This window comes from Pterocles gutturalis, unplaced genomic scaffold, assembly GCF_000699245.1.
Source record: "Pterocles gutturalis isolate BGI_N339 unplaced genomic scaffold, ASM69924v1 scaffold5217, whole genome shotgun sequence".
Taxonomy (NCBI): domain Eukaryota; kingdom Metazoa; phylum Chordata; class Aves; order Pterocliformes; family Pteroclidae; genus Pterocles; species Pterocles gutturalis.
Window position 1 is genome coordinate 27,379 of NW_010115188.1, and position 26,302 is coordinate 53,680.

A 26,302-nucleotide genomic window follows, 5' to 3' on the forward strand; every position below is an offset into this window, starting at 1 on the left:
AGAGAAGAAAAACCTTTGCAACTGTCAAGAGAAAAAAAACCAACACAGGCAACCTCTTGAGAACTGGGCATACCATTTTCAAGCTTGTTTTTTCCCTTACTTTAAATAATTTTCTGTTTGTATCTAAATGAATAATGATACCGTTGTATTTAATATGAGGAGCCAAATAGAACAGCATATCTAATGGATGCAAATAAGCAATAAGCATTAAAAATATGTTATTTCCATATCTCCTTTTTAATTTAGATCCTAGTTGGCATCCTCCCAGATTCCATCTCTATTACTAAAATCACCTGACACTTTTCAACTTGTAAATATATGGTAATTTTAAGCTAGTACTAAAAGATTAGTTAAAAGGAGGCCTTTGGGGACAACACGGTTGCCTAAGTATTTTGGAACCTAAAATTTTGTTTGCACCAATTCTAGAAAAGTCCTATAATAGAACCATTACAAACTACAAATTAAAAGGAAAATACATAATTCATAACACCACAGCTAAATTTAAATCATGTTAGTAAGTGTGCAGTGGCATGCATCTTGGTTCTGGCATCCTAACCACCCAGGGTGAAGACCTAACCAGAACTCCTCCAAATTTCTCCTAATTTAATATCCTGCTTCAATACCTCCAGAACCAAAAACCTGGAGGAAGTGGCCAGGTATGTATCCAGACCTTGCCTTGATACAGAGTTGGGAAACAGCCAGGTACACCATTTAGATAAAAACTCTGCTACCCTTCGGGGCACTAAATGCCAGCACAAAATGGACTCGGTTGACCAATGCTGCAACAGCAAGAAGAACTGACTAACAAGGAGTGCTTAGGAGGTACAGAAAGAGAGATGCGTAGAGAGTGTTTTAACTACACTAAAAAAAAAAGATAAATTTACCGAAGTAAAGAAAATAATTGATAAACATGTCACAAGCAAGTTCATGTATGTCTCAAGAAAATAAATAGTATTTTTATAGCTAGGTCATAATATCTGAATAACATGTTAACCTTGGGATGGAAATGAGTATTTAAAAACAAGCAGCAAACAATTTACTTGTAAAAATCTATCAGACTCAAGACATAAAATATTGTAACTTAAAACCTGACACTCATAACTTTCTGAGCCTTTTTGATACCTCTGCTATTTCATCCTTTCTCCTTGTTTCTGTCTCTCTTTCACTGACTGCCTTTTTTTCACTAGCTCTTTGCTCCTGTTCTCTTTCTACCTCAATGACTATAATATAAAATACAATAAAGCAGATTAAAAAAAACCATAGAGTGAATAAATATACCCCCATTCATGCTACTTAACTCCTCATTTCTATTCCTTTATCCTGTGTTCTCTCTGGCCTTGTTCTTATCTACATCTCTTGTGCATTCCAAATGCAAAGTGTGGGAGCACAATTATGCTTGGTTATTAACATTAAAAAGATAATTAGTAGATATCACCTGATTCAAAATTTCTGCAAATTGTGGAAGTTTGCTCAGTTCCACTAGGTTTAGCCACATCATGTCAAGAATCCAGCGGAATGGTTTGGGTGGGCAAGCCTGTAGATCCAATGCTGCACCTCCTGTAGATAAAAGCATTCTGATGAAACACACATGACATTCCAGGGGTCAAGACATATTTGGTATTTCTTTTTCAATTGTGTTTTCTGGCCCATGTAATTTTCACTGGAGTACCAATTGCACTCTTGTGTACTTTACTTTTTTTCATAAGATCATAGGGTAAATTAGTCTGGAAGGGACCTCAGGAAGTCTCTAGTCCAACCTGTCCATGTCTCCGATGAAGATGTTAAACAACACTGGTCCCAATACCAACCCCTGCAGAACACCACTCGTCACCAGGCTCTGCTTGGACATCAAGCCACTGACCACAACTCTTTGAGTGCGACCATCCAGCCACTTCCTTATCCACCAAGTGGTCTTTCCATCAAATCCATGTCTCTCCAATTTAGAGACAAGGATGTCATGTGGAACAGTGTCAAAGGCTTTCCACAAGTCCAGGTAGATGACGTCAGTTGTTCTTCCCTTATCCACCAACGCTGTGAACGCCATTGTAGAAGGCCACCAGATTCGTCAGGCACCATTTGCCCTTAGAGAAGCCATGCTGGCTGTCACCAATCACCTCCTTTTTCTCCATGTGCCTTAGCATAGTTCCCAGGAGGATTTGCTCCATGATCTTGCCAGGCACAGAGGTGAGACTGACCGGCCTGTAGCTCCCTGGGTCTTCCTAATTTCCCTTTTAAAAAATGGGGGTTATGTTTCCCCTTTTCCAGTCAGTGGGAACTTCACCAGACTGCCACAACTTCTCAAGTATGATGGATAGTGGCTTGGCAACTTCATCTGCCACTTCTCTCAGGACCCACAGATGCATCTCATCAGGCCCCATGGACCTGTGCACCTTCAGGTTCTTTAGATGGTCTCGAACCTGATCTTCTTCTACAGCGGGCAGTTCTTCATCCTCCCAGTCCCTGCCTTTGCCTTCTGCGACTCAGTCAGTGTGGCTTGAGCTCTTGCTGGTGAAGACTGATCTCCGGGGTGGGATCATTGGGAAAAAAAACCCCAAACACAACAAGAGTAGAAAGACACTCTGGACTGATGGAAACTGCAATCATATGTTCTAAACAAAAACTGCTAAAAGTGCTCCTCTATTTATTACAAATTCTCATCAGTTAAAAAGGGGTAAGTGACCACTTTCTCATTCAGATGCCCAAAGTATATTTTCCTCTGGCAAAACAAGAATCCATGAGCTGAGAAGCCAAGAAATATGGTTCCTTGTCTAACACTTTACTAAAGCAGACAGTTCATTTTGAAAGCATTTCAAAGCATGCCCTGCCTGACATCAGTGGTAAATCAGTAGCTGGATACAATTCTCAAAGAATAAAACCATTATGACAAACTGGAAAGCAAAACAGAAAGTGAATTTAGTCTTGTTTCCTATTCATTTTTTTTGCTAAAGGCAGATAATGATCTTCAAATCTAGGCTCACTATTTTAACATTAGACCTTTGCAAGACTCACTTGAACATTGTAAAATTCAAAGAGGTTTTATATGGACCTCCGCATAAGCAATCCTGATCACATTTTTCAGCAGAGGCACAAATTCACAGAGTACAGAGGAGGCAGACCTGGCCAACTGGGCCACAAAAAGACATTAAGTTCTGTAAAAGTCAGTGTCAGCTGGTTGAAAAAAGTCAAAAGCTCAAGTTGAAACTGATAAATGACTGTAGCACCTCCTGGACTTCATGTGGAACAGCTGTTCTGGCAGCTGAGCAGATTTATTAATCAGCCCCAACAAAGCAGAGAAGCAAAGGATCAAGAAGTCACCTATTTTATAAAAATAAAGATACAAATATAATAAAGAAACATAACATTATTAAGGCAATTGACACAGAGAAGCAGAACTATCATCTTGATCTCGGGATAGAACACAGCCTGGGTAAATGGCAGAGGTAGAACTGAGATAGGGATCTAACTTCACTGGACCACAGCAGGGATAAGGACAGAGGCAGCTCCCACAGAACTATTGTTAGAAGCCATGCAGCCAAAAAAATCATACTTTGAAATGGTACAGAAGTTTAAAAAAAATTGAAATTAGCTCTACATGTAACAGCATTTTTTAAATTTACCTCTAATGAGTGCATGGAACTCTTTTGTTTTCACATGTCCTCTCTCAAGATCAATTTTTAATGTCAGGAGGAGGGTAAAGAGGAATTTGTGGTTTTCATGCAAGCCTCTAACAGAATATGAGTGAACTTCAAAGGTAAGATACTCAATAATATTTGAGATTCTTTTCTGAGGTGAAGGAGACTTCTTAGATCTGTATCATGAAAACAAAGCAGAAAGAAAGCATGTTAACAACAGCAAATAGATTGGAAAGAAACATCTGAACAGTAGAAAAATCTACATCTTCCTACTTGGCCATGGATTGATCAAATAACTTCAAGAACTGAGCCAGTGAAGTTTGATACATATTATTGACCATGCTCATTTCTGTAATAAGAAAATAAAGAATGCTTCCACGTGTAGCAGCAGGTCGATATTCCTCCTGTGCCGTGTTAATCTTCACTTCAGTTTCTGCTGCCACAGACAACTTTTCAGCTACTTCAGCAGCCGTTTGTTTAGTTGTTTGCAGAACACCAATCAAGGATTCATCATCTACTAGTGAACCTGAAAAGTCAAATATTGGAGGTTTAGGACATTTTTATAACAACTTTTGCAATTCATACATGTAAAAATCAAAATGCCAAATTACAGAAATTATTTATAATAAATGGAAATGATTCACTGAATTGCAGAAAGCTTTTCAAAAGGAGACCAAACAGGATATGTAATACCAAAAATTATTTTTATATTCAACATGCTAAACAAATCATTCAACCTGTCAATATGAATGTCTCTATACCAACAGGTTTGTAGCATGTACTAGAGAATTCAGCTTTCTTATGCACATAACATACACAGAATCACAGAACGGTTATGGTTGGAAAGGACCTTAAAGGATTTGCCCATGATCAGATACCTTGTCTCATTTGAGGGGCAGAAAACTCTCAAGACATTGATTCATTTCACAAAACTTGTTTAGGTGTTAAAAATCCTTAGTGTCTAGGGTTGTATATAGTGGCATGCTATAGTATCAAATCCCTCATACGCTGGTAAAACCCATACTTGAAATTTCTACCATTGGATGTTCTCTTATTGTATCTTGGATGGATAAATCAATTTCTGTATGAAAAGGTTCTCATGTGAATCAGCTTAATCTGCCTAATCTGCTTAATCCTTTGATACAGAACCTTTGGTTGAACTTAGCTTGTACAGAAGATTGTCTTCCAATTCTTTCATCTTCCTCTTATTGAAAGTTACATCTTCCATGAGTTTAACTCGTTCTGCCTCCAGTTCCTGTTATTAAGAAACAAGAAAATGGCATGACACTTTATGGACTGTACCATGAGTCATACTTAAAGTTCAGTTGCTGATTTTTCAAGTTCATGAAATGTGATTGAAGAAATAGGTGGAGAGTTGGATAAAGTCATGAAACGTGCATTTTACTTTTTCAGGTATCTAAAACATGATTTTATAACATCCTTTTTTTTTTTAAGCAGCGTTCATTTGGTATCTTACAAAGTGTCTCATCAATGCCAAATGCTGGTGCTTAATTGTTTGTGTCATACTGATAGTCATATGTAGAAGATCCTCTAGGTGTATTTTTGTTAGCTGGAAATTTCTATACTGAATTTGAACAAAATTTTAGAAAATGTCTAACATCTTTTTCCCACTTGAACACTTCTTTTTCCCTACATAAAAAGAGTTAAAAAAATAAAATTGAGCATCACTACCATTTGTGTGTATTGTCAGGTTACCTGTTTTTCAGTAAGAATTACTCTTCTCAGTAACTGATTCTCAAGGCCTTTCATTGTAACAGTAAAATCAATAATTGATGTTTTTGCATTAATTTCAGGTGTGAAAGCAGGATTGGGTAGCTTTGTAGTAACGTACAGTCTAAAGGAACTCATAACATCTACTTCCTTATCACCAACTTTCACCTGTGGAGTAAATTAAAACAGTATTAAGCAGAGGAAAATGAGCTTTATATGACTCAATAATATTCATCAGAAAAATAATTACATTATTTGAAATGCCAAAGAGAGGAAGTTTACTTCACATTTCAAATCTTTCATGAAAATAACAAGCAATGACCAAAGGTAGCAGTTTGTGTACATTATGAAAGTAGCATTCCCTTTCAAGTAAATATAGGGATTACTTCCACCATGGGTTCTAACTGATGGCTTCAGAACCACTTGGTTCAGGTTTTGTGCTTCTAATCACACCTCAAATGAAGAGGGTAGGAACTACTGACCTTTGGAGAAATCATTGCTCACTCGTGTTCAGGGAAAAAAATAAATTATTGGATCCAACAATGGAACATAAATTCTTGGAAAATTAATTCTGTATTTATCAAGACTAAGCAGATCTTAAATAAGCTTTCTAAATGAACTATAAATTTACTCAGAGTTTTCCACAGAAATTTTTACAGAAATTGAGATATTCCAAATGAGCAGTCTAACTTGAAAGCTGCATGTGCGCAAGGAAATCCGATCACTGTGTATGACCCCCCAAGGCCACTTCAAATACCTGGCCTAAGAAGGAGTAGGAATAAACCACTCCCTTAAGCATATTTTTGGCTCTGATACTTAAAGTAAAACTGCTCCAGAATGAGAGCAATCATTTTATTTTCATCATCACCACCAATTTGGTCTAATATGTCCCTCATATCCCAGCCAGTTAATCAAGATTATTTGAGAAAAATACATATAGAAATATACAGCACCTGCAGTCATTTTATTTCAGGGTGTTTGAGGGGCAGTTGGTTTTAAAATTTGAGAGTGATTTCTTTATCTAGTGAAGGTCAGAAAGACTCATGATTTTTCAAGGTTGAGAACATACTTAGAATTATTAATAAAACTTCATGCTTTTGGGCTTGTACCATCAGAAAACAGCTCTATTCCAGATTAAGTTTCTGCAGTTGCTACAATCAGTGCTCCACACTAGGAAGAGGGAGAACCTTTCAATTCTATTCTGTTAAAGGGTGTATAATGAAATTGCTTGAAAAAATCAATAGAAAGTATTGTAAGTGTTCAATAGGATAAACATAACTGGTTCCAGTTTGGAATCTTCAGTAGTAACTTCAGTAGTTAAACTCAAATTTTAGACTCATGAACTTGCTACTCAGCTGTCTCCTATATTTCACTAGTTCCATTTGATTCTCCACACTACCCTACCAAATACGAAGTTTACCTGATTCAGCAGAGGTTGGGAATGAAAGGTTAAAATATCATTGATCACAAAGCTAACTACTTGTTTCAGGTCTTTTGTTTGATTACTAACCTTAAAAGAAGTTCCAAATTTAATGAAATTCTTTTCTAATATATTATCAAGGACTGGATCCAACTCTTCATCTATATCTTCAATCAAAAGGGATCGTCCCAGTGAAAGACTATCTTCTAGGTGTGTACGGAAATACTTGTCATTCAAAGTTGTTACCTCAAAAAGGAAATTATAAATTGATGTAAGGACAAAAACCTTTCTTCACAGTCTTACATGAAAACCACTCATCTAACTATGAAAACTTTTTAATTGCTTTTGGTAGTTGTATTGAAAGAAATAAATGCAGCAATTCATGCAGAAATACTTCTTGTGCATACAATGAAAAGTACCATAAAAGGGTGAATTAAAAGATTGTCTATAATGGAATCTGCAAAATTTCATTGCGAGAGTAATAATGTACCAAATAAAACTAGCACAGCTTATTGAGAATTGAAGATGTTACATATATTTTGGAATCAGAGACACCTAGCATTTAATTTTCTATTCTACATCCTAATGACTAGATTTTCTAATTTTTCCAAGTTGTAAATTATTCTTCCTTTGTCTGTAATCTTACTAACAGCTGCCCAATTTACTCTCATTTAATAATTTCATATTATACTCTTTTGCTATACTTTTCACCACTTTCCCCTCTATACAGGGAACATACTCACCAATTTGGGACACAAGGCTACCTTCTTCTCTTTCACACTTCTTGACAGATTTCATACCAGTATTTACTTACTATATCATCTTTTCCAAGTCCTAGAATAGGATTTACATCTCTTCCCAAATTCGCTGCTGATGTGTCTACATCATTGTCGGTCTCCATGCAAATTATCTCATATATATGAGAGTTACACTGACTTAAATGCAGACACACCCTAAAGCAATAATGTTTGAAGGAACATAACACGGCACATTATTCCTTTAAAATACTGCTCACCTTTAATTCATTTTCCTGTTCTTTCTTTTTAATCCATGATTTTCCTTGAGTTTGTGGGTCTACCAAAAGTGGGTATCTAGCTGCCTTAGTAACAATGATACCATTCTGAATTGAGAGATCATCTCCAGGCAGTCCTTGAAGATTCCACTCACTAATCTATAGAATAAAAAAAAAAAAAAAAGTAGTTTGGAATAAAATCTCACTGGAATTATCCTTCAATTGCGATTGTTCTAAGAAATAGTGATAACATGAAGCCAAAGGGGGTGCATATCTGAACCTGCTGAAAAATAATTAACGTAGATGGAAAAATATTTCCAAGATTTTACTTTAACGGATTTTTTTAACTATATAGAATGATAAAAAATATATTTCAAAAACATAAGAAAGTCAAAATGCAGCTTGGCAACTAAGTTAAACATTGGGATCAATTAAGACAAAAGCATGCTAAGAGACCTTTTGGCACTTAATATTTATTGAAGTAAACTTGAAGATTCTGGCATTGTTCTCTGTTTGATTTCTCACACATTAACATTAAATTAAAATACTTTCTGCATTCTTTCTTAAATGTTCTCTTTGATAGAACATTGATTTCTGAAACAAGACCCAGATAATACTGACAGAACCAAAAGCTACCAACCAAACCCAGTCTTTGAGTAGATATGTTTTCTATAGCTGTGATGATAGGTTCTCAGGATAAACTAACTGAAAGTGCAATATCTTACTGGCAAATGCCTAATTGTATATGTCACTCATTTATAATATATCACTTGTTTATCTATCTAAAAATTGCTCAGTACTCAGATGTTTAGTGGAAATTGCCAAGAACATTTGGAAACCGCAGAACAACACTGCACAGTAATTCTGGGGGTTACAGTTGTGTTCTAAGCAAGCATCATGCTGGCTAAGAGCCCCAGAATATATTAACTGACATCAACATGAAACCCACCACCAAGCACCAAGAACTTACCGTTGGTGGATCTACCAACATAGAAATCAGGTTCAAATTTTCTGAAAAAGGGATTTTATGGGATCTCATCTCTGCTTCCCATAAATCTTTAAGCAAAAGCGTCCTGAAGGTTTGATTAAAAGGTCCACAGTACGAAAGAAAACCTGTGCAGAGCAGTACATCTCCCACAAGTCTAGAAAAGGAACCAAACCATAACTAAAAGGTAACGTACAATTTCAATTTCTATTGATTTAGACAACTAGCTTTTGAAACATCAGAAGATTTCTGTTCTGAGGACAATTTAAGGAGAGAACTGCTGCTCTTTGAGAACAACAGTTTCTTTGTGTTTCCAAAATATTTTTGTAGCAAAACTTAAGAGTAGTATCATATGAAAACATTATATTCACCTCCACAAAGTAATAAAGCCCTGATGACAACTTTCATAACCGAAGCAAGAAACTGGTATATTTCTTAACAATATGCCTGCAATACAATATTTATCAAAAGATACAGACAATTCTCTTGGAATGTGCAATTTCCCCATAGCAAATGGATGGAAACAGGAACATTCTACAGAAGCTGAGCCTTAGACCATCCCTACCTCCTGCCTATCGGAAGGTTTCACTTCCCCAGAGCCACTGGAACAAGGTGCAGTGTTGGGGGGCAGGAGAGGCAGCTGTAATACAGGCACATAACTGCAGTAGAAAGAATCCCTTTGGAAATAAATTCCAAAATCAGAGGTATTGTTCTGAATTGAAATACAAGCCTTTGGCACTCAGGTATTCACTGATGGGAGGAAAATTCAAATTTCAGGATAGTTCACTTAATTGTGTAAGTATTTTAAGATTTCCAGGAGGAAAATTAAGTACAACCGTTAAAGCTACTAAATTACTTACTAGCTCTTCAGTTTTTACACGTATTTTACTTTTTTTGTCTCTGATGAATCCAATACCTGTTAATCTGGGCTTTAAACTCTTTACTTTGCTGAGTCCACCTAACTCTCTCTCCACTCAGTCCATCTATAAGTGCAGAGGCTGCTTGCATCTTTCTTCGGCATGTTTCTGCATCATTCAGCAAGTCCTAAAATCGAAAAAAATGTCCTACATTATTTTATAACAGAATGCGAAAAATCTAAAGAGTTTTTTAATATTTTTTGTTCCTCTTATATTTATTATGCCTATTTTATTTATTTAAAACTCATTATTGAGAATTCTAAGTGCATCTATTGCCTAACATGCTCCTATTCACAGAAAGAACGAAATACGAGAGAACATAGATTTAAATCTCTTATTTTTATACCTGAACCTATTATGAATAATGCTTGCATACAATGCTCTTATCTCACCATTTTCTCCTTCATTGCAGCATCAAACTTTGCCTGCACTTTGTCCAGTTCAGCTTGCTTTTCGTCTAACACCGCCTGAGCCTCTGCTAATTCTCCGTTAGCTACTTTCAGGCGGCCTTCCTGTTTTGCTAAGTTAGCCTGCAAAGAGAAGAAATATTAAAACAATAACCATCCAAGATTTGAATATACTTGGATGAATTATTTTAAGCCTGCTTAGCTGGTAATCATGAGACAATAATACATCAAAATGACTTTTAATATTAATATTTATATACCTATTAAAATATTTAATCTGAAAACTATGTCATATATATACTGCATACATTATTTTTTTCTTAAATAACAATGTACTAACTCAAAGTTCCTACTATATATTGTCAACTTTATTTCTTTTAAAGAAGCTGTTTAAAGCAGTAAGGTTTCTGATCTGTATATTTGTCCTTTATCAGCTGTCAGAATAGCTTTACCCACTAGAAAATCATGGTCCTAAACTATTGAATCTTCCCATTGCACCTAAACGGATATTTATGCTGAACACAGGAAATTAATTAAATAATTTTTTTTGAATCATTCACCTGCATTACTGTTGCTTTTGTAAATAATAATTCCACTAATGAAAAAAAAAAAAAAAAAGAAAAAGATTTGGAATCACCATTCAGATGCTTTACCTTTTTACTTTTTTCTTTTTTTTTTTTTTAAATTTGTGTAGACTGCTACTTGTAGGGACTAAATACTTGTTTCAGAATCCAAAAGCAACTATCACTGCCTTTGAGTTTCTATACGGTCTTTACCTCTGATAACATTTTTTATTCAAGTTGCCTAGGCAAATTTTTCATGGGTTCTGTCTAGAAACAAGAGGAGGATATGGGGTTTTTCTGTTCTTATAATCTAAAGTATATGGGCAATTATGTCTGAATAAAGTTATATAAATACATTTTTTAAATCCTACTGCTATTAAAGTAAATGAAATTAAATTACATGGAAAGCAAACACAAAGCAAGAGATGATGTATTACCTTAAGAGGTAAGACGTCTCTGTTAACACCATAAAATATCGCCATGGCTTGTGTCCAAGAGAGGAGTCCTGCCACGTTGCCACACACCTTTTTAGCATTCTCCAGTGTATAGTCTTCCATGTTAAAGTAAGGCTGGAGTAATTCTACTGTCTCTTCATTGATTGAATCCTTGGGAAACTGCTGTAGACTCTGCAAGAATGGGCCACTCATGAGCTGCAAAAAACAACACAGGATTATTTGGAATTTACATTCAAAAACTTGTACATAGCTGAGTATGTTAAAAAATGTTCCTAAAATCCTTCTGTGAAAAGAGATAATTCATGTAGTTGATATTATAAGTGTGCTATTCAGTTGTAACTCCTACCACATGCCTTCCATTATTTTAAAGTTTTAAGCAGTTACACTTCAGTAACTAGGTTGGAAAGTTATTGATGTACTTTCCATCTGCCACATTCCTGCGTTGCCATTTTAAAGGCATTTAAGATGAAGCATTTCATTAAAAAAATTGAACTAAGAAAAAGCTTCAGAGATACATTTGTACCTTATTTAAAGAATGAAAAAAAACCCTGCTTATGCATTTGTCAAATGTGATCTAAATTCTTCTGGAAAGGGAAATAATTGGTTTTAACTTTTTTCTAACAAATATTTAATGAATTAAAGACAACTCGTGGAATAACTGCTTATCCCATTTAATTTTGTCGGTAGAAAATAAAAAGTTTTGATGATTTCTTAATTCCTGGAAAAGCTTAAATAAAAATCAAGAGCTCTACTGATATCAAAAATCCACAATTTTTCTTCATTTGCATGACAAAAAAATTGAGGCAATAATATTGGCTAATTAATACACTAATAGAGGTAGAACAGGATTTCAAGAACGGCAGGAGAAGGCAAGGAACTAAGAGAGTATCCTGAGGGAAGATCAAAGTCCAGAAGGAAGAGAAGGCTGTCTGACCAAGGAATTTGGGTCAGGAATACTGAAACATGGAATGGGAAAAGAGCTACTAGCTCTCAGTCAGTGAAATAATCTTCCAACCAATCAAGGAGCCTGGGAGGATCAGAAAAGACTGTTTAAATGGGAACCTACAAGTTCCCAAAGAGAACAAGGGGTTTTACAGCACGCCTTTATCTCATGTACGGTTAACGTGACTGGCATGACTCACATCACGTCATATGTCAGGAACAGGACAAGGAAAATCTAAAGCTCCTACTGCCCAAGCCTCCAACCAATTCACTTACTACTTGCTACCATTTAAACTCTGTTTATATACTACACCTATCTTAAAACCATATATTTGTCTTTTTACAAAACTGTCCTGTTTTCAATAAACAGCATCATAAATTCTCTGATATGCAAGTTGCTATTTCTGATGTTTCAGAAACACTTTTTGAAAACTCCACTTACTTTTAATGATTCTGCCCACGATGGCTTGCAGCAAGGCTTTCCTGGATCCATGGTAACTGGATCAAGCTGCTTTTGGAACAGTAGCAGACAACAGTCCATGATCCTCATAATTAGGTGAGGAGGTTTTGCAAGTTTTCTGACAGTAGCAATATCCACTGGTTTTATGGTCTATTTGAAGAAAAATGGAACAGAATCCTGCATCAATACCATTATTCTATTTTCCCATTCAATATCTTAATTTTCATGTCTGTCTGGCATACTTTGCTCTGAGGCAAGTTTGTACTAAGTACATACAAAAAAGTGAGTAGCTGGGCTTACTTTAATAAATTTCATAGTTTCATGAAACTTTAATAATTTTAATGAATATATATTAGACAAGGATATTTTCCCAATGCTAAAGACATCACCAAAAAACAAATTTTAATGCATGGAACAGCAGCATTCACTTTTCTGTCGAAGTGACTGAAGAAAAGTATATTGTAAAATTGCACAGGACTTCATGTAAAGCAGTTTCCTTGGTAAAACAGTATTTTGGCTTTTTAAGGGTTAAGTGTCACCATACATCCTGAGATGAACTTGGTTATTTTTGTTGGTTTTAAAGTTATTATGGGTATGAGATACCACTTTTTAACTTAGTTTTCTAGTAGCATCACTGACAATTTGCTTAGTTTGATAACCAATGCAAAAATAATAAATTACTTTGAAACTAACATATTAATTTGTGTCTCCAAATACAGACATGCCACTACCTGTCTTAAAGGAGTAGTTACAGACACATTATGGAAACCACAGGATAATGTGTGAGTCTACACATTTTACAACTGGTTTTTATGACCATTTTTGGAAGTTTCATTTATTTCATTATCTAAATGTCAGTCTAAGAGCAAACAATGCTCCTTTTCTGGCTTTTTCCACCCCATATTTTTTGTCACATAAATTCTGGTAAGTGGAACAGGAGGCTTTAAAAATACGATACATCATTGATTTCTGATTCCAGAGTTCTTTACTTTTTAATTGTTCCAAGCAAAATAATGAAATTACGTGTTACAGCACTTTGGAGGATTCTGGTCTCCCCGAATCCCCTTTATTTTCCTGTCTCTCCAAATTAAACGGTTTTTTGTTGAAGGAAGAGACAGCCTTTTATTATCTTAGGCAAAATGTGAGCTCCATAAATATTCATCAGAGACATGAGCACTAACTGTGAAGAGCTGGTGACCGCAGTCAAAACCAAGTGACAACTGTATGTTGGTGGCTCTAGCCTTTCTTTCACAGGTGACTCAAACAGTACTAAACTAATCAAAATGTGAGAATTTTATTCACATTCAGTGCAGCTTCTGCTTCTTCTAATGCTGGTTTAGCTGCCTCTAGTTTTTTCTCTGCTATTACTTTTTCTGCATCAATTTCATCTACGATCTTTTGTGCTTTATCTTTCACAATTTGGACTTCATTTTTTACTTTCGATGCAGCTTCAGCACTTTCTGTGACTTCTGCTAGTACCTGGAGTTGATAATAAACACATAAAAAGTATAAATCAAAATGGTGGAAAAAGTAATTAAATTACCAGACACAAGAGAAAACTGATATGTAAAGGCTATGGTACAGAAAATATAAACCTAATCCTAACAATATATACCACTATACATCTATGGAACAAAAATTAAGACAATTTACAGAATCCCCACAAAGAAATACTGTACAAGTCTCTCAGCAGGAGTTGGATAGTAAAAAAGGAATTATTTTTATAATGGATAGAAGGAGTTTCAGTGGCTTATAGAGTCAGGGGGTTTTTTTACTATGATGGATTTTTGTCCTATTTAACCTATAATTTTTCAACATAGTAAGTATTTGCTTTTTTCCACTACAATTTTGCAGATAAAGATAAAAATAGTATAAGGTATTAAAACCATCTGCACCACCGGTCAGTCTTTCTTTTACTCCTTTACTCTGAAAAGGCTCAGTTTTAATTAGTCAATTCAAAGAACAGCCCCATGTGAATTCACAGAACGAAGTGAACTTGATGCTTCCAGGAGTAAGTAAGAAATGGCAGGAGAACAGGGAAGACACTCAACCTCTGCTGCGGTCTTAATGTGCCTCACTAAAATGCTGAATCAGCATGCTACAGAGAGAGGACTGAAACCTCATTTTACACCATGATGCACGACTTTTGGCTTGTACAAGTTATAAGAAAATTCTGCAACAGCACTTTACCCGGCTATATATATCCTAGTGCTATCTACTGCTTTTTGGGATTTAACACCAAAGCACTTACTTCATCTGCCTTAACAGATGCCACAGCCAGTTCCTTTTCCTTAACAGCCAGCTCCTGAGAGAGTTTAGCAACAGATTCACTGGCCTCCATCAGCTTAGACAGACCTATTAAGGAAAAGATAAAATTCAGAAAAATGAACACTATTTTCTTCCTAGTTAGATAATAAAATCTAGTTGAAGATGCCAAATGCCTTGTGCCTTGTGTTCTCATTTACATTTGTGTAAAGGAGAGAAAATGGGTGTCAGCAGTCATACTGTCATGACTGTACCTACTATTCACTTTTCACAGATATAAATAATTTCACAAGGTGCAAAATGATTATAAACAAGCCTGATTCTTCAAAAGAGAAATCCATATTTCTTGTTTTAGTTTGCTACAGCTCTAACCAGTACTTAAAAGTGTACAGCTGGGATATTACCTGCAATAAAATATATCCTTACGCTCATCATATAAAAAAAAAAAGAAGAAAAAAAGAAAAAAAAAAAGAGGGGGGTATGTCAAGGATATGTTGTGTCAAAGTCAAAGGACAATCAGAAAATCAGACTGCTACTGCATCTGTATCATAGGATAAGGAAATGATGTAAATGTTAGGATCCATAACTGCCTTCCAATAGGGAGTTCTTTCTAGAAAGAGCTGGGAAGAAGCAGAGTCACCAAAAGTGGACCCAAAGGTCACAGCAAGACTACAACCTCCATCTCCTGCACACTGAGCTCCCTCTCTCTTGTCCCTGGTGACAGAGTGCAGAAAAGCACCTCTAGGCACCTGCTCCTGTCTGGCTTAGGGCCAGTCCCATCACAGCTCTTGTACGTGTTGAAGCAACCATCCACAGAGGCCGTGCAGCCGTACACTACCAGTTGCCCAGAAAGAGATGAGTTTGCTCCCTCTGTAATTATTACATAGTCAGTCTTTCCCATGAATTCATGCATTCCTTTTTTCTCTCCTCTCGTTCATAGATTCGAGCACAGATTTTTGGCTGCTCCTGAGCTCCACATTGCATGCTGAAGCCTCTCTAGCCTCTCCTCTCTTCTTCATCACTGAATCTTAAAATCTCACAACTTGCCTGGAAGCATTTCCCTTATCTCCCTCTCTCTCTAAGGGCTAGAGTCAGAGCACACTCGCAGTTACACATTTGATGCGTGGTATTTCTCAGTGATGTCTCTCCACTCTTCTGTTCCCACATGTCGCACAGACAAGCGTTCTCTCCTAGCACATCTCCTGTTCTTCTGACACAGCTACCTCACGACCTGACTACTGCTGTTCTGCAAGCTCTTTATTATTCCTCGCCAAAAGACAGGTTATTTTGCCACTCTCAGCAATAAAGTTCAAAGGTATATTTGCTGAAAGACATTGATTGGGAGACAAGAGAGATGATGTATTTTGATCCTATAGAGAGAATCAAAGTAATTATCTCTTGTCGATGTATTTTGTAACTTGTCTGAATGACACCTGCAGAAAAGTAGAGGATACTGAAAAATGATAAAAACCTTTACTAAGGTACTAAGCCAAAGTACTTTAGCACCTCAAGGATGTAACTTCTGTCACTTTTTCATTAGCAGATCTAGCGATAAGTTGCTCAAATGGATGACATGCCCACTTTGTCAAAGCTGAACAGAGGTCTTCTTGTAGAACCACAGCTCTGTACGAAAAGACGTTATCTACATATGTGCTGCTCTCCCAAGGATTCCCCAGATGGATTCTGAGAGAAGACACAAGATGTTAAGCATTCAGAAATAATTGTAATTGTCATTGAATCTCAGTTTTTTCCTCATCTGTCTTACAAGATTCTTCACCCAAAGTAGATACATTGCTCATATAGGTACTACAGTGCTGACAAGCAGGGTTTCAGTGTGCTCAAACCAGAGACTTCTCTATGAATCAGCATCGACCAAGGTATTACAATTTTGCTGCTTTACAAGCACCTTGAATTGGCCCAGACATCAATACATGCAGCAAAAACATCTCAACAAGGAGATGAAAAGAGCAACATTATCTCATCTGAGTTTACCAACATAAAATTTAATCCCGTATTGGCATAATCTCCTAACAAACTGAAACAACTTTCAAGGTTGATCTTTTTAACCTTCTAAATCTTTTTGACATTAAGTGATAAAAGACTAAGGATTAAAGGATGGATGTGCAGGATTAAAGGATGGATGTGCAAGATGGTAGCTAAATAATTCATAGCAAACTTTTTGAGAAAAGTTCCTTAGGATGCATTAAACAGCGGAGCATGTTTGGCATCAGGGATGACCAGTATTTTTGTTGTTTTTTAATATATCTTTTCTATGCAAGCAAAACTACTTACAATATTTTCTAACTGGCGTAAGTATTGCCCATAAGCAGACAGCCATTATTTTCTGAGCCTCAATATAAATATGCTGCAGTAGAAGATGTGTATGTACATGGTCACCTGTACATGATCATTTTGTTTGGAATACCATGTAAGGAATTAGCAACAATATCACGTGAGTGGCTAGGAAAACCTACATGTGAAATTTTCTGACAGTTCTGAAGCTACTTAGGCTACTTCTATTTTCAAAAATAATTTAAAAGAAGTCCTAGAGAAAGAACACAAAAAAAACCCCCACTCTCAGAAATCTGTAAGGCTCTCAGACTTCATCTCCATCTCTAGAAGGACTAATGATAAGTTATGGTTTCTAGAACTGGCAAGAGATCCTACAGGGAAATTTGCATAATGTGAAAATATTGAGGATCACTTCCTCATCTACAGCCCACTCTCAGCAAAGAGTTTGTGAATAAAATAAATATCTACACTTTCTTATTCTTTTCTTCATGTGAAGTGCACCAGTTGTATTGTTAATCATTGTCAAAATGTGACATCCTTTTACATTTGTATGAAAAAAATCTTATAATGTAGAATTATCTATTCTGTTAGACTGATATACAGTTTATTTTCCCATAAACCCAAGTTTTCGAAGCCTTTGTAGATTTACAAAAGCATGTCTCAATGCAAACTGGAAATGTATTATGAACCCATTAAGTACTAATCTAATGCCAAAAATTGGGCCAGACATCCAAAATTAGAAGAACATTTCAATCATACTTGCCTGAATTTCAGAACCCTAGTTACAAAATGGCCACAAGTAACAGCTACCTAATGCTACAGAAGAAATCTGAAATAAATCACCTGAAGCACTCAGATTGTATAGCAAGAATTTCCATAGACAACTCCAGCAGTAAATTAATAAATGTGTTTAGATTTACCTCTCTCTACGCTAGTAAATCAGATGCTCCCTCTGGCCATTTTCAGGTTCTACCTTCTATTACAAATGCTAAATTGGAAATATTGAAGCTTAATGTAATGCTGAGATGAATGACTAACCTGGCAGCTTCTCTGAGGAATTTTTGTGAGAGAATCATCGTGAGCTGGTGATAACTGGAGTGCTTTGTGGACTGTGATCCAGCAGAACTGATTTTAAGTGCTCACTGAATAGGTGTAATACTAAAACCAGATCATTTGAGAGCACACATGGAAATACATGCTTATCCCTATTTTGCTTACCAATTTGCATACGTTCAGCTTGTTCATTAATACTCTCTAACTTTTCAGCATAAACTTCTTTGTAGCCATTGATGAAAGAGAGATAGGATTTAGGTGTTACATAAGCTCTTCTTCGATACCTAGAACATTGGCAACATCGACTTAGTACATACTCTTGATTTATCCAGCCATTTGATTACTTCAACTACATAAATCAATTCAGTCAAAATCAAATTTCTTCATAATGCAAACTTTTTTTCCAATTACATTGTTTTTATCCACATAAGCAATCTTAAAGATTGTTGAACAGTGGGAATGAAGATAGTGAGTTTACAACATGATAGTAATTACTTTTCATGGCCTTTGCATAATATCTATATAGGAGATTTATTTTTGTGTTAGCCTTAAAAGACACTTATTGATTCATATAACACAATGAGTTCAAAAAACACTATCAGAAGCAACATTTGGGGGATTAATTATTGCATTTGTATAAAATATTACCTTTGGAAATAATTCTCACAGCTTTCTGAAACTATATCATGAAAGAGACCCATAGTTTCCACTACTTCTGTTTTAACTGATGCAGAGCAGACCATATTAAATTCTGAAAGAAAATAACTGGCTACAGCTACAAGAGCTTCCTTGGGCCATCGACTGAACCAATCCATGGTACACCCTGATATGAGACCAGGAAATTTCAAAGAACGTGCACGGAACTTCTCACCAACCTAAAGAGAGTAACAATTTATTATCTGATACTTAATTAGGTTGAGCAAAATGATTCATTCATATAAACAACTAGACAGTCTGTTTATTTTCTTTCTAATTTTCTGCTTAGAACACCCTGCACAGTTTTTTTCTTGTATATAAGTATTTTCCTTAACTTCCAGCACGCAATATTTTATGAAATTTGAAGAAAGATGTTTATGAAAAATATAAATATTTCTTAATATTTTAAAACTTCAATTAACTTATTTTAATTTCCATTCAATTCTTGTTTTCAAGTAACAAGCAAAAATTTAACAAAGATGCATTCATTGATTTGTATCATGAAAGAATATGCCAGGAGGAAAAAATAAAAATTACTTTAGCATGTAAGGAATGATTTAATTTTGAAGTATTTTGCTTTTAAGTTCTGACAACTGCACTATTACTTTTATTATCTCAGCAATTATAACCAGACTTCAGTAATCTTTTTACAAAATCATAGAATCATTAAGGTTGGAGAACACTTCAAGGATCATCAAGTCCAATCGTCAACCCAATGTGCCTTTAAATCTCCTAAAAATATAAAACTCGAATAATCCCGTCACACCTTGCATGATAATTTGCTAATGGAAGTAAGGAAGACAGATATGAAGAAAAAACTTACTGGAGAAAAGCAGAGGACAACATGCAAGTTCTTCTTTGCCCGACTTAAAAAATACTCATAAAGATTATCAAAGGTAGGAGGACACCGAGGCATCTCTTTTTTCATCACAGGCATTAATCCTTGGGTGATTTCATCCAGTTCATCCCGAGCAAATAAATTAGAAATCTTTTTTATAAAATTCAAATTGATAAGAAAATAAATTGCATGGATGTAATTACTATACAGTTTATAAATATTTGTCTTTTACATCTGTATCTCCCTCTCTGCATACATAGAGTTTAGGCAGATTTAAAACCAAATTCATCCCTGATTTAGACTTCATGTAACTCCATTAAAGACTAGGAAGACTAACTCAGGAGGAGTACAGATCTTAACTGGCCAGAGAATCCTCATATAATAATGAGTACTGAAAAATCCATCACAGGTTCTCATCTTTTCCTGGCTTACACGGAAACAGACATAAAGGAACTCCACACCAAGAGCACTCCTTATTTTAAAACTTGAGATATTTTAGAGTTCATACTGATCCCAAAATTTATTACCAAAAGAAATAGAAATAAACTAGTGGGAACAAATTCTGCAGTTCCCTGCTTCTAGAATACACTGCCTGTCATGTTGACATTCTTACCTCGCCTGAAGACAGCAGGTTATTAACATATTCCAAAAATGACTCCTCTTTTATTTCATTATCAGTGAAAATAAAAGTGATGCCTTTTCCTTCTCCTCCAGCTGTTCTATACAACACTTTCAAATCATCTGACAGATTGGTTACATTATAGGATCTAGGAGGAACAAGAACATCACCTGTTAATTCAAACCAACTCAGAATACTCCTATTTTCAGATTACAGGTTTTATAAATGATAGTACACACATCCTTTGGAAACACACATATTTTGGTTCAGGTCCACCTTTTCAGCTCAAACTTAATCCAGTGTTGTATGCAACCCAGATATGAATTTATTGCTTTCCACATTTTTAAATGGTGACAAAACATTAAAAAAAAAAAAAAAAAAAAAAGGGCTCTGGAAAACAAGGTTATGACTGTGTAAAGAGAAAGCAACAGCATAAACTGGATCTATATATTTCTTGCATATCTTACCTGGTTAAAGTGATCTGAAATATTTTATAGCCAGCAATAAAGGAGGCCAACCTCGAAAGACTTTGTTTTCCAGAACCACCAACTCCAACAAGTAAAGCATTTCCATATTCTGTTCGAATTATCCTGGAAATCTATATAGGAAAAAATAGAAGAAAAGCTCATTAATAAATTTAAATCAAAATGTTAATTAGCAAAATTAAAAACCTGTTATATTCTACACTTTATTTACTAGAGTACAATCTTTACTAGAGTAAAGATTATTAAAAGAATACTTGTAGAAGATTTTTCCTCTCAAAAGAACACAAGCACATTCTTTAGGAATTTTGGGTGGCTAACGGAAAAGCTGCACTAAGAGAATAGGATGTTCATAAGCAGTTACATGTCAGATTTACATACATAAAGGGAGACAATTTGAGCTTCACTTTAAGTTGAAGGTATCATCCTGAATGTGTTTTAAAAATATCAATGAAAAAGCTGTAGCTAGAAGAATAAACACACTACATTCCTCATTATAAGAGTCTGAAAGACTTGGACACATTCAAACTGTCATTTAGTGTTATCTTCTATTTCATCAACCTTCAAAGTTTTCTTTGAGACAGTTTTCTTAAGAAGTCTGTGAGATACAAAAGCTGGATTACAAATTTACTACGTTATTGCGTTTTTACGTATCTGCCATATATACATCACATCGTTCTTGGGTCTATGATGTTAGTTCATGATTACTTTTAGATGCTACAGTTTGCTTTGCTCCTCATGTAAATTATGTACAAAATGCAAAAGACTGGCATCTACATCAAGCCGGTGAATCGTGTTCATTTTTTCTTTCAAAGAAATTTTGTTTTTATGCATGGTTCCCTCTGAGCCTATCCAGATCATTTCAATATAGTTACGAGGTGACCAAATTTAGTGTCACCATAGTGACAGTAGGGCTCCTTTACATCACCTAACTGTATATCTCAGATATTCTGGTTAAAACTTGCCTATGGAAATGGACTATCAGAGACTTTCAAGGTCTTCTGAAATTCATCTAGCACCCCATGAATGATATTTAAAAATAAATTTTTTTTTCTTCTCTTTAAATGCAAAGCAAACTAAATAATTTACTTTAACTGAGGTCAACTAGAGAAGAACCAAACATCTGCTTTGGTTTCACTGGTACCTCTATGTGTCTTTGGTAAGCAGATCATCAAGTTAAAGTAACTCCTGAGATAATTAACACAACTTCTTAAACCTGAGGCATAGCGCTTCAAAAGAAATCTCACACTTAGCCTTTTTTTTTTTTCCCCCCCTCCTGTAAATCAGATTTTGACTTCAGATGAATTCGTTCCTTATATCTTCCTTTCTGAACAGGGGTTCAGCTGATCATAAACTAGTAAAAGTAACAAACCCCAAACCTTAATAATATGTGTCATTGCATCCTTAAAAAACACCAGATCAAGAAATGATCCTCTAATACATTCATTGTATTGGCTCTGATACATCTGCAATTTTTCACAAAGAAATTCAAAGCTTGGAATCTGAAAAAAAAGAAAAAAAAAGAAAAATCAGTAACAATACTAGTATAGCCTTTCAGTATTTAAAACCCTACTGACATTTTTTCACAAACTTGAGTTCGTGTATTGGCCACATGTGATGAGATTATCTTGTTGATTCACTGTAGTGATTGCAGTTGTGTTTAAAGCAGAAATTTTCTGCTGATGGTGGAGAAAAAAGGAGCAAGGAGAATAGGAATGAATAAACTACACTTATATGGCATTATTAACTTTAACACCACTAAAATGATTTAATGCATACTAACCACAAAAATCCAGATACATGTTCACCAAAAATGTGGTAGATATGCAACAAAACTTTCTGTATGATTTGAGTTCAGCAACATAACATGCTTAATATTTAAAGGAAAATTTCAGTGCATGGGATTTTAGGTGTAAAATTAAATACCTCCTCATAAACTTTTGGTGGTACAAAATCAAAATCTTCTGGTTCATCACCAGTTGGTTCAGGTGCGTCCCGTAAAAAGTCTACAAAATATGGTTCAGCTTGGAGAGCTTCTGTTAAGCCTTTATCCACATATTCCTCAATTGCTTTAGTAATAGTTTTCTCAAACCAGGCTGTATCTTCAGCAGTAATAAATCTAAAAATCGTTAGTACAATTTTTTAAAAAAATTATTTCTAGAAATATAGGGAGAAAAACAGATAATTAAATACTAAAAAAACTTCATAACATTTCAAAGAAGTGTCTAAGTGACTCCAACTGGACTTCATTCTCCATTCCTCTTACACTGAAATCCGTAACTAACAGAGGGTGCTATACACTGGGGGAAGGGACGAAGGAGCCATGCAGACTGAAATAAATCAAAGTCTGCAAACACAAATATTAGTGACTACATGTCATTGTTTAAATGACTGTATCTGCTTCCATCCATAGCTTCAAGACAGCTTTAACACAGATCAAGATCTTGGACTACTGTGATTATCTGAGAAGCAATGAAGAATGATACTCAGCAATAACTGGTAAACATAAAAGGCATGAACCACCTCAACCCCCGAAAAAGAGAATGCCAACTGTGAATGTCAAGCTACAGAAAAATCTTCATCTTTACTTTTCCTTTTCTCTAGTACAGACTGCATGTAAAATAAGACTTTTTTTTCATATTCACCTAATAAGGCTTATCATATTAAGAAGTTTTACAGATGTATGATGATAAATGATCAAATGGCTAAAGCTACTAAATATCAAATGCTATAGTTATTATACCTGTCAGCAATTACTCTGGTACATTCATGTTTAAAAAGTGTTAGAAGGACAGTGCTGTTGCTGCATTCTTCTGCCTTTATAGTTAACATTCCTTGCCAAATTCTAGAAAGGTCTCGAAGGTTGAAGATATAGTGGAATTTCGATGGTGTAGGCAGCATCTTTGTCTAAAGAAAAACATTGTTAATATTCAAAATCAGGTACATTTAGAAGGAAGCAAGAATAATATAAATTATACATGTATAATAAATAACACATATAAAATTAAAAACAAAATCTTACTAAGTTTCACACATAATATTATGGACAAACTCTTTCTAAGGAGTCATCAAAAATCTCTCATTTGTTTGAAAGCAGGATCTAGCAATAAATGTAAAAACCCAACTCTTATAGCATGTATTTACTTCATATGTTTTTCTGGGCTTGATAAAGTAAAAATTACAAATGATAAAGAATTTCATTCCCTGCTCCTTAGCTATAGTGATTAAAGCTTTGAGTAACGCAAATAAAACTATAGGAATGAATAGACTGGTATTTCCATTCAAGTCTTGTCTACTGAAATTTGGTAGTTTTCCAGATTGTATCTCCAGAACTTTTTTAGACTACCTTTCACTTTTTTTTTTTTTTAATTGTTATAGCTATGTTCTTAAGGAATACGTGCCTAAATTACACTAAAAGGCACTCTGTTCAGACTGACTGTGATAAAACTTCCCCTGTAATTTTTACCTTTGTCCACTGCCACAATATTCTGCCTGTTGGGACCAATTTTTTCACCATATCACACACTTCAGGGCTGAAGTCTCTACACGAATGAAAGTATCCACAGCCAATAACACCTGAAAAGATAAAATGCAATACACAATTAATCTCAAGTTGTAGGATATAACAAGTCAGGTTGTGAGCAAGATATATGAGTACTTATTTAAAACATTAATTTGCTTTTAAACTACAGATGAAATAATTTTGTCTCTCTTGTCCATGGCTTTTCTGAAATGGCGTAGAGACAACTGTCAGTAACTGCTGTCTTTTAACAATATAGTGTATGACAAAGTTAACAGAATCAAGAACTTCAGCAACAGAGGGCATTTCAGACAGCGCAGAGGTGGAATGTTAACCTACATAGCAATAGCAGTGCTCAGATTCCCCAAGGAAATGCCATTACTTTCTTATTAATTATTTTGCTTGTCCAAAATTAGAAAGACAAGCACTTAAAGGGGTTATTTTCTCTTCCATAGGACTGTTTTTCTGTAATAAAGCTTCAGATGTTTCACTGGAAGTACTCTGAATTTGCATTACAAAAGTAAGAAAGAGAACATACTTTTATACAGTTGAAGCCAATTATGGAAAAAAAATGTATAGTAAAACAAGAGAAAGAATTACCAAAAATTTTGTCAATGGATGCATTGGACGGCAATGTACAATTGAATACAGAAAACTGTCTTTTTAAACGCTGGGGAATATCATTACGGCCTCCTCCAGGATGTATCATTGCTGCTATTAATTGTACATCTACAATGGTAGTGAAGTCTCCAGGTTTATCCAAGCTGTACATTCCTTTCATTTCCATCATCTGACGAACGATTTCATTTGTTACCTGTAAGTTTATGTCACTTGTACAAATTAGAAAATCAAACAAGAAAAAAAAAAATCTACCCTGATAATTTAATTTCTTCTTGTAACTCTACCACTAATCCCCAGAGAGAGGTTTTCACTTTAATCTAAACTTAGATTAAACTATATTCCTTAGTCAGATGGGAGATCTTGGTTTACATGATTTTAAACAGCAGGAAAATCTTTCAGAGCTGTACTACCATATAATGTCAACAACATGTGTTTGTATTCATTTTAACCAAATAAAGTTAAGGCAATAAACCAGGAAAAAAGTTGTTTTGTTCCATATTTTGCTAGAGGGCATTCAGCTCCAGATGTTCAAATATGCTCTTCAGTTCTCCCTTGGGCCTCTTTTGAAGCAAACCAGCTAATTACTTTTTGAAACAGGCACTCCCCATTGCACTCTACGGGATCTGTATGGATTGGGAGGCACGAGAATTTGCCCCAATAGCAACTGCTTCAGCGATATTCAGCAAGCCTCATATGCTCACATACCCCAACAAAGCCGCATTATATGCAGCAAGGCACCAATCATAAACCATCATCCCATTAAAAATAGTTCAGCAATGAGGCCATAACGGAAGAACTGGTGGAGGTCCTTCCACAATGGAGGTATTTCCTTTTTATTGAACACTGCCTGAGCCTGCGAGGGCTTTCCCTCAAACACAACCAGATGCATTCTAGACTACGGTCAAGCAGTATAGTGTTGTGGATTATTCAACAGTAGTTTCAATGTTTTTAAAAAAATAAAGTTCTCTCAAGTGAGAGCCAACGATGCAAACCAAAGAACTGACACACAATGGCATTTAAGTGGAAGGCCAGGTTCCACTTCAGAGACACTAACACCATATGCTTGACTTCCATTTTGACAAAACCAGCTCTCTGAAGTGAAGAGGAGGAACTATTCAGTCTACAGAGACTCACTTATATCTATAGTACTGCCACTGACATATGTGTCCCAGCCCACTCTCACAACCAGACCTACTGCCCACACCGTTAACAAACCAGCCCAGTGCTAGAGCAGCCTTGACCCAAACTGCGAGCCTCACAGAGGCCAGGGAGCCTGAGCATTCAGAGTGCACAGAGGCCCCAGGTTTCTCCTTTGTTATTTACTCTGAGCAAATTTAAGAAGTAATGGCAAACACACTTGGTCTTTATGTTAGAACAGACTCCAGAAGACTA

At 35.4% G+C, this 26,302-nt stretch overlaps 1 protein-coding gene across 1 annotated transcript in view; it reads right to left on the reverse strand.

The window, feature by feature from the left end:
• DNAH8 (dynein, axonemal, heavy chain 8) overlaps positions 1-26,302 on the reverse strand; it is a 120,290-nt gene that overhangs the window by 17,890 nt on the left and 76,098 nt on the right. Inside the window, exons 56-79 of the mRNA XM_010075082.1 lie at positions 24,890-25,103; positions 24,236-24,345; positions 23,513-23,676; positions 22,696-22,888; positions 22,149-22,271; positions 20,755-20,885; positions 20,282-20,435; positions 19,654-19,818; positions 18,783-19,009; positions 18,300-18,418; positions 14,776-14,879; positions 13,827-14,003; positions 12,507-12,674; positions 11,105-11,317; positions 10,090-10,227; positions 9,697-9,824; positions 8,766-8,937; positions 7,799-7,954; positions 6,874-7,029; positions 5,349-5,531; positions 4,782-4,887; positions 3,906-4,158; positions 3,618-3,808; positions 1,436-1,557 (exon numbers count right to left, since the gene is read on the reverse strand). Of these exons, the coding sequence (XP_010073384.1) occupies positions 1,436-1,557; positions 3,618-3,808; positions 3,906-4,158; positions 4,782-4,887; positions 5,349-5,531; positions 6,874-7,029; positions 7,799-7,954; positions 8,766-8,937; positions 9,697-9,824; positions 10,090-10,227; positions 11,105-11,317; positions 12,507-12,674; positions 13,827-14,003; positions 14,776-14,879; positions 18,300-18,418; positions 18,783-19,009; positions 19,654-19,818; positions 20,282-20,435; positions 20,755-20,885; positions 22,149-22,271; positions 22,696-22,888; positions 23,513-23,676; positions 24,236-24,345; positions 24,890-25,103 (3,867 nt within the window). The remainder of the gene's footprint in view (positions 1-1,435; positions 1,558-3,617; positions 3,809-3,905; positions 4,159-4,781; positions 4,888-5,348; positions 5,532-6,873; positions 7,030-7,798; positions 7,955-8,765; positions 8,938-9,696; positions 9,825-10,089; positions 10,228-11,104; positions 11,318-12,506; positions 12,675-13,826; positions 14,004-14,775; positions 14,880-18,299; positions 18,419-18,782; positions 19,010-19,653; positions 19,819-20,281; positions 20,436-20,754; positions 20,886-22,148; positions 22,272-22,695; positions 22,889-23,512; positions 23,677-24,235; positions 24,346-24,889; positions 25,104-26,302) is intronic.